At 37.0% G+C, this 9,429-nt stretch overlaps 1 protein-coding gene across 1 annotated transcript; it reads right to left on the bottom strand.

Annotated features, from left to right (window-relative positions):
• Nucleotides 1-433: 433 nt before the first annotated feature.
• LOC125239892 (gastrula zinc finger protein XlCGF57.1-like) lies at nt 434-9,353 on the bottom strand. Its single transcript, XM_048147658.1, has 5 exons — nt 9,109-9,353; nt 4,808-4,943; nt 3,466-3,519; nt 3,109-3,168; nt 434-2,415 (listed from the first exon to the last, which is right to left on the bottom strand). The coding sequence occupies exons 1-5, from the start codon at nt 9,232-9,234 to the stop codon at nt 926-928; spliced, it is 1,866 nt and encodes a 621-aa protein (XP_048003615.1). The 5' UTR covers nt 9,235-9,353; the 3' UTR covers nt 434-925.
• Nucleotides 9,354-9,429: the final 76 nt, after the last annotated feature.

The raw sequence follows: 9,429 nt of genomic DNA, 5'->3' as shown, positions 1-9,429 counted from the left end.
ACATTGCCTTTTCTCCATACAACATTGCCTATATTAATATTACAAAAACCTCAGAGCATGTGTATAATACTAGAGAGCAGGGTTCGAAATTATTAAGATAATTACGCTCGGATCGTGTATAGGAAAATTACTTCTTACTTTTTTTATACTACGTAGGTGGCAAATAAGCATACGGCCCGTCTGATGTAAAGTGACCGAAACCTATGGTCGCCTGCAACTCAAACAGTGTCACATGCGCGTTGCCACCCCATTAGAAACTTGTACACTCCCTACGCTACTTGTACACTCTCTTGTACTTTTTTTCAGAAAAAAAAACAACAATTACGATCTTCCATTTTGTTTGTTATTATCAAGCGATAATTATACACTTTTTATTGTCATGATAATTATCGTTGACTTTTTTTAAATTATAAATGGGCCTACTCTTGGCATCTGCCTGTTCACTCTTGATTTGAAGGTTGCCGGGTTGATAATCCTTTCGAACCCTGCTACAGTGGACACATCGGCGGCGGACGAGTCGCAGTTGTTAGCTCACTGAGCATACAGTTGTTGTGTGCGTGCCTGATGCCACGAGTCGCTGGTCGTTCGCATGTAACCAGGCATGGAAATAATGCGCATGAGTATTGAGCAAAAGAGTCCACCTACAAGTGTGTGTGGGTTCAAGAAAGCGACAGGCGTATTCAATACAAATCGCTAGGCATGTCCGAAATCCTTCCTTCCTTTATATTTGACAAGGTCAACAAACAGGTCATTGCTCTTTGAATTCAGTTAGGATTATTAAATTCTTTTAGTTTAATATATTTGGAAGGTTTCTCATGGTGAACTCGTATAAGATGTCTTCGGACCCCATCGTGTCTTGGAAACTTTTTGTAACATACTTCGCAAGCATATGGTCTTTCACCGGTGTGTACCCGATAATGAGCTTTCAACTCAGCAAGAACTGGATAAGCTTTTTACAAACATCGCAGATATGTGGCCTATTTTCTGAGTGCATCCGTCGAATATGAACTGTCAAAGCCGACTTATGCCTAAATTGCTGCCCGCACACTTCACAAGAATGCTGCTTAAAGTCCTCATGTACCTTCATGTGGTCTTGCAAACACTTCTTCATCCTGAATTTCTTGTGACACACTTCGCACTCAAACGGTCTTTCCTCGTTATGTATTTCTCTATGGTTTCTTAATGTGCTTTTTAGTGAAAACCGTTTGCTACATATTTCACACATATATGGTTTTGGGTCTTCCGGTTCCTTCTCTCCGTCTTTCTGGGCGTGCTTCTCCATGTGTCTCACTAAAGTTCTCTTTATGGCGAATCGTTTGCCACAAACGTCGCAACAAAATTGTTTCCCCACAGTGTGTGTTAGTACATGTCTTTTTAATGCGGGTTTATTTGAGAACTGCTTGTTGCAGTGCTCACATATATAGGTCGGAATAGGTTTAGTGGGGTTGTTCATGACTTGGTTATGTATAACTAACAGATGACTCTTCAAGCCACATCTGTATGGAAACTTTCTTTGGCATATCTCACAGGTGTAAGGCTTCTCACCTGTGTGCACGCGCATGTGTTGCCTTAACACCTCTTTTTGAATAAATCTTTTGCTACATACATCGCACGCGTACCTATAATCCCCAGTATGAATTCTGGAGTGAAGTCTTAAAGCACTTTTCGTTGTATACTGTTTATTACATTCATCGCATGAAAAAGGTTTGCCTCCCGTGTGATCAAATTTATGAACATCTAAGGCAGATTGTGTATTAAACCTTCTTTCGCAGATTTCACAAGTGAAAGGATAATCTCCAGAGTGATTTTTCAAATGTGCGTTCAAGTTGCTTTTTTCTGCAAATTGTTTTTTACATATATCGCATGTGAAAAATTCAGTGGGTATTCGATCTTTAAATTCATCAGACTCTCTCTTGCACGCAGTTATTTCTCCGGGCTCCACGTCATTTTTCAAATGAATCTTTTTGTGAACATTTAAGTTTCCTTTTTGTCTAAATTTTTTGTTACATATATCACAAGCGTACGGTTTCTCACCAGTATGTATAAGCATATGTTTCACCCAGTGGGATTTCTGTGTGAATCTGGTGTCGCACAAGTCGCAGGAGAACTTGTAGTCTCCCATGTGGTACGCGAAATGAGCGTTCAAGTTGCTCTTTTGGGCGAATTTCTTGTTGCATACTTTGCAGGAGTAGGGTTTTTCTCCTGTGTGCGAGCGGCGGTGGACTTTGAGTCTCGCTTGGTGGTCGAAGGACTTGTGGCAGATGTCGCAGGTGTGGACGGTGCGGTGGGGGGTGTCCCCTCCACCGGGGTCTGAGTCGTCGAGGTTGGTGACGGAGGGCGCCGGCCGGAACGAGACGCGGGAGGCGGTGGGCACGGGCTGCGCTGCGGGCGCCGGCGGCCCGCCGTATATTGCCACTGAAACAATACGTAGTGTAAGAATCTCCATCAAGGCTATATCTCTAACTAGCGAGTAGCGACCCACCCTGGCTAAGCTCTAGAGTACATAAAAACGGTTATAGTAAGTTATCTTTAAAAGTGACAGAAGTTGCCTGTGTGGTGACGGGTTAAGAATGTCACCACCCCCTTTCTTCCCATGGGTGTCGTAGAAGTCGACTATGGGATATGGGTTAAATTGTGGTGTAGGCGAGAGGCTGGCAACCTGTCACTGCAATGCCAGTTTCGTTTTCTTTTAACCCCTTATTTGCCAAGAGTGGCCCTGAAGCTTTAGTAGTTTCATGTGCTCTGCCTACCCCTTTATGGGATACAGGCGTGATTGTATGATTGTATGATGATCTTTAAAAGTTAAACGTATGCCACCTCGGACTTTTTTGTAGCCCTATATCCATACTAATATTATAAATGGGAAAGTGTATGTGTCTGTTTGTCCGTCTTTCACGGCTAAACGGAGCGACGAATTAATGTAACTTTTTAAGTGGAGATAGTTGAAGGGATGGAGAGCGACATAGGGTACTTTTTGTCTCTTTCTAACCCCCACTTCCCTTAAACGGGGGGTGGACGTTTGTATAGAGAATTTCGCAATTTTCGAATTTAACGCGAGCGAAGCCGCGGGCAGAAGCTAGTAAGACATACAATCAAATAGGTACACACCTGATACGACCTCGCCATCCGCCATTTCCACTTCGGATTTCTCAAGTTTGATATCGTCCGCTGCAAAATAAAAATATTTATTATTTAACTTAAAAGTTGTCGTAAAATTTTGGAGTTGGATTTACTTTACACAACTTCCCTACATCACATAACTATACGGCACACCTCATTGTTTTTCTTTAAGCCCTACTCACACTAGGCTAGAGTCCTAATTCAATTCAATTTCATTTATTTAAGGACTAACTGAGATCATTGTTGTTAGTAGTTAGGTACATATTTTTTTTGATATTTTTGCCTCAAAACATGAAAGGAGGAGCACGTTACTAGTAAATATTTAAATGGGTTTCATATACTCACGCAAAAAGGATATCTCTTTAGAAGCTCTCTCCAGCTTGATTTTCAGCTTGTCACCTGCAACAAAAAAGTATGATTAGTTCATCTAAGATTTATTATATCAATAAAACATGTTTCTAAACTAATATCGAAAGGCGTTACTTTGTGTTTTTTGGCGCAGTTTATCGTATATAAAAAAATAAAATGGACCATTATGACTATTTTAAAATGAGGATACTTGAAAAACGAGGCAGCGCTAGAGCGCTACTGTAACTCCCCCCCATAACATCTAGCAGTGTAGTATAAAAAATTTACCAGTGGTCAGGCCAAAAAACAATACTTGCCCATTTCTGACCCTTGAGTGTTCATTATTATTTTGTATGTTTGAGTTTACTTCCACCAATAAAGTGAGAGCTGTGAGTAGGGACTGACTAGATACCTAGACGGTTTGGCCGAGTTCGGGCACGCTATATACACCGTGGGCCTGAATAATCCTAACAAAATTAACAGTGCATTCCTGAACAAGTGACCCCATTTAGAGACTATAATGTCAGTATGAAATATCTGGATTTGGTTTAGATTCAGAGATATTTAATTACATCTTTCTCTAAAACTGTTTTTCGTCATAACTCGGGCAATAACGCATTTTTGACTAAAGTTTACACCACTATGTATTGTCTTGTTATAATAATTGACAGATATTAATAAAAAAAGGATAATTTTGGAAAAGCCTCTTATTCAAAAAAAGACATCAAAACTTAATTTTTTGGTCATGACTTATCAAAAGCCCATTCAAAAATGTAAAAAACAAGTACAAAAAAAATATCTCAAAAAATTACAAAAGTCATATACTATTTTTTGTTTGTTTTTACATAAAAAATACGTGAATACAATTTTTCGGGTTATTCAGGCCCACGGTGCAGAAGTGTTTACTTGTTCTATGTTATACATGAAATAAGCGCTTTTCGTTGTCGAAACTCATTCGTGCGATTCATACCAGCTCTAAATTGGCCAGTAAGGGTCGGCTCACACCGAAATGGCAGCACTTTTAGTGTGAAATAATTTTTAACTTTATCTTTTTTTAAATTATAAATAAACCCATTTTTTTTCACTTGGTCACAGACTAGCCAAAGGCAAAGACGTGGCCTACGATGGAGTGATCTTGCCCAGAAGATGCCTGTTCAATCTTGATTTGTAGGTTGCCGGGTTATATGAGTTCGGAAATATAGCCGCCGAAGAAAAGAAGAAACAAGCGCTTCGTGCGAATTCGCGGAATATCTACTACCAAGTAAGGATGGAAACCGGCCGTGCGTCTAAGTGTCCGATGGTAGAATCTACATATTTAAAAAGACCTGTGACAGCTTACTGGCAGTGAGGACTCCTTTAAGGCGTGCGCGCAGCTCTTTCTGACTGCGCTGCACCTGCAGCTTGAAGTCGCTCGCGTCCCGCAGCCGCCCCACGCACACCTCGCAGATGCCACACTCATCATTGCCTAAACTTAGCTGCAAGTTAACATGAAATTTTTTATCACTATGTGTAGACAACTAAAAATAAAAGACTAAATGTTAAACAATTTTTGATACAATCAAGGGGTGAGTGGTCAAATCCAATAAGTTTTTAGGTAAATTTATTTTTAAAATTCAAAATACCTATGTGCAATTTCCGCAACATTATTATTTCAATGAAAAAGGATTGATTTATTGGGTTTGATCACTCACCCCTCGAGATATACTTTATACCTATAATGAAATACTTAAACGGGGTGTTATAAGTTTGACGTGTCTGTCTGTCTGTCTGTTTGTCCGTCTGTCTGTGTATGTGTCTGTCTGTGGCATCGTAGCTCCCGAACTAATGAACCGATTTGGATTTAGTTTTATTTGTCTGAAAGCTGAGTAAGGCGGGAGTGTTCTTAGTCATGTTTCATGAAAATCGATCTACTATGGCGCAGTTGGGGGTTTTTTCAAAATTTTAATTTTGTGGTTAGGTTATTATAGATTTTAAAATTCTGGTTTAAGACATTTATTATCTCATAAAGAATTTACAAAATTCGCTTACATGAGATTCAATTACATTACAAATAATATCTTATGGCTAACGTGCAGTTCACTACATAAATATTTAGTTTTATAAGGGTTTGCAAATTAATTATTTTAAGTACTATTTACAATTATGCATACATGGCAGAAAAAAGTGGGTAGAAATCATTAGTTATTAACGGCGGTTCAGATGCGTCGCAGCGTAGATAATAAACAAGTAAGAATATGAGTGTTAAGGAGGTATAATGACTGTCAACACTCGTTTGACAGTTAGTGGATGCACCGCATAACAGTGCAAGTGTGCACACTACAGATGTTGTTATTTGTTGGTTATTTAGATGGTTTTACTTGTAGTCATTTAATTTATTATATGTTTAGTATATTGATTTATTTATATTATTGATTAACATGATTTTTGTTTTAACTTATTTGTTTAATATGAACTAGACTATAAAAGTTATTATAAGAAATGTGCTCTGCCTACCTCTTTATATTATAAGAATTTTAGTTTTTTTTTTACATCTTCGACATATTTTACATAATTATTTATTATATAAGTATTTTTATTAATTAATATTGAAAAGTTTAATTATTTTAAATTGTAAATTACTATTAGGTAATTAATTAATTATTATACTTAATATAACAATTAATTTTACATTATTATTTTAGACGTAAATTATTGATCATATGGAATTTAAGGTCTTTTATGAAACTTATTATAGACTTAGACTCCTTAATGTCTCTCGGCAATTTGTTATTTCTTGGGTTCTTTTTTTATTCGTTCAACTTCATAGATGATGCTATTTCTTCCCCAACTCTTCTGTGGTATCCGCAGTGTTAAGTTATCCGCATTTCGTATCTTCATTCTTTTAGTATTTGTGTATTTTCCGCATTTAGTTTTTCAGTGGCTCCAGTTGAACAATCGTTAAATGTTAGGTTTAATATTGCTACACGATCTGACAGACCTGTGAACTGAGTTACATTTTTTTTACATATTTGATACGCAAATTTTTCTCTCCGTTCGAAGTTCTTAAGTCTAGCTCGATTCAGTTTAACGTTCTCTGCACGAATGGGTTCTAATTTTTCATCAATCTTTTGTAGAGCAATTGCCGTTATGTTGTTTGTCAGTTCAGCGGTTTGTAGTTTTAATTGCTCTTCAAGTTTTGTCAACAAAAGTGACATCTCAGGTGACAGCTCGGTAGCCATTTTGTCGTGAAACGGAACGTAGTTTTTGTCTGATTTCCGAACGCGCCTTCTCGTTTTAGGTTGGTAGTTCAGTTGTAATTTTTCATCAATCTTTTGCGTTGTTTGTCAGTTCAGTAACGCTTCGGTTTTTGTCTGATTTCCGACAGATAACCTCAAAGCCGTTTTGTGGATTTCTCCGACTAATTTTCACGAAAGATATCGAGTTTGGTAGTGTTATTTATAATTTATCTAGTTCACACACGATTAATTAATGTTTTTATCAACACTTTCGCGTAGAGTTTCCTTGTTTTTGCACTAATTTCTCACTATTTCACGGGAGCGTTTGACAAACGTCTTACTTATTTAGCACCGGAACCGGTTTTTTTACCACTACTCGATACTAGGTGGCAACTGTCTCGTCTGCCAAAAATGTAATATTAGAACAATTTGCAATTTATATTACAAGCAGAAGGAATTGAAAACAGAATACTGGTTAATACTATTGTAATATTAGCTAAAAATTGGTGAGCATTAAACTCTTCGTTCGTCGCGACATCTATTGACAAGTAGCAGTACTGATAATTTACGCTAGTTGTCGCGTGTTTGACGCGTGATTGTCGCTAGATAAATAAATATAAATAAATATTGGGGGACACCTTACACAGATCAACTTAGCCCCAAACTAAGCAAAGCTTGTACTAAGGGTGCTAAGCGACGATATACATACTTAAATAGATAAATACATACTTATATACATAGAAAACATCCATAACTCAGGAACAAATATCTGTACTCACCACACAAATAAATGCCCTTACCGGGATTCGAACCTGGGACCACGGCTCAGCAGGCAGGGTCACTACCAACTGAGCCAGACCGGTCGTCATCAGATGACACTTAACTATGCCTATACAAATAACTCGCATTTACTGATTTATGGAGTTACAACTCTACCCCTACTTATTCCTCTATGGTTTAAACTTTAAATGTATCATTATGTATAGGCATCAAAATATCAAAGACTAATCGTTAAACAATTGCAGTTCATAGGATCAAGGGGTGTGTGGTCAAACCCAATAAGTCAAACCGAAAAGGGTTTCCTTCGTATTTTTCCGGAAACGATCGTATTTGTCAGTTACTGAGACTGACTGAAATAACATGACACTTTCGTACGTTTCCGTAACAATACGAAGGCAAATCTTTTCGCACCACATCTGTACCTATGTGCAATTTCCGCAACATTATTATTTCAATGAAAAAAAAAATTGATTTATTGGTTTTGATACCTATAATGAAATACTTATTTTTTACAAATTTTAAGATTAAATTATTGTGTCTAAATAAAACTTAGGTAAATTCATTCACCCCTTAGAAAATATCTACTGTTAAAACTTTTCTAATGCCAGAATTGCAATTTCTTCCAGATAGTAAATTGGCTTGATTTAGGTGTATTTTAGCTATTTGTACAAATTCAACCTAAAAAACGGATATCACTGTAACCATACTTATAAAAAAAAACTTTTTCAGTACAGATGGTGTTTTTTGAAAGTTTTGCAAGAAGTGGTTCATTATAATTATGTCAGGTCGAAACTTCGGAGTCCATCTGTTTTGAAAAACGTCATATGATACACGTACTAAAAGGAAATTCGTAACTTGTGTCGATTTCAAATACTCCCTTTGATCGCATTTTAATTTATCGCCAGTCGTTTCGAACTTTTTTTTTCGCACTTGTATAGGAATGTACTATTTCAGAATGGGTTAGTATTACACTCCTTTTGGATATCAAAACACATCTTTTTTAACTTCAGGGTCAATGAGTGTGCAATTAAAATTTGTACCAACATAAATAACGTGCTAAGTATACTAGGACCCTGCACCTACTTAATCTTTCGGTTTAGCCCATGGTTGACTGGTAGAAAATGCCATCTGGCATTAAGTCCGCCATTTGTACTTTTTTGTATTGTGCAATAAAGTTTAAATAAATAAATTGGTCTGACTCTATATAAGGCACCTGCTCCTGATTTCATTTTTATTTCATACACATTTGATATTTGCTCCTTCTTGAGCTTTTTGTGGGATTCAGTCAATATGTGTAAGAATGTCGTATAATATTGATGCTTTCTTGTGAGAAAACTCTCTGTGTTATAATAGCGTAATTAAGAATATACCCTATGGCCAAACGTTGTGTGCAAACTTATAAAAAGTTATAGTCTACATCAATTTATCAATCCTAGTTTCTAGGTACTTAATTATGTGTATCTGAAAGCTTATCATCAGTCTTATTTTAGTCTTAATAGTTGTCCGATAAATGTAGGCTGGTTGAAATTTAAAGAGAGCTTGACAACTTTTTGTGCTGGTTGTGTTGTTTAGGAATTGAGGTTCAAGAAAATGTCTGCAAATCTCAGCAATAACTTCAATCTAGTCTTCGAATTGTAAAACTCACATTAATGTCGAAGCAATCCCTCAGCATATCGTAATATATCTCCGTCCTGCCGAGATGTTTATACAGGGTCTTGAGACCCTTTTCCGGGGGGCGCAACAGACAGCAGCTGCACTGTAATTCCTCCATTTTACGTCTTAATCACTACAGTATTTAGATCATAATTATAACTGATGAAAAACCTATACACTTTAGAATATTACTTTGCTATTATAAGGTTTATAATCAAAACAGGGGCCACATATCGATCGGAAATATTGAAAGCGTCCATGTCATTGACATGCTTGACGTTTTGTTTTTTTTTTAATGATTTATCGCTGTAGT

Source organism: Leguminivora glycinivorella, chromosome 26 (assembly GCF_023078275.1).
Source record: "Leguminivora glycinivorella isolate SPB_JAAS2020 chromosome 26, LegGlyc_1.1, whole genome shotgun sequence".
In the NCBI taxonomy this organism is placed as follows: domain Eukaryota; kingdom Metazoa; phylum Arthropoda; class Insecta; order Lepidoptera; family Tortricidae; genus Leguminivora; species Leguminivora glycinivorella.
The sequence above is the reverse complement of the archived record's forward strand: the minus strand, read 5'-3'. Positions and strand labels throughout refer to the sequence as shown.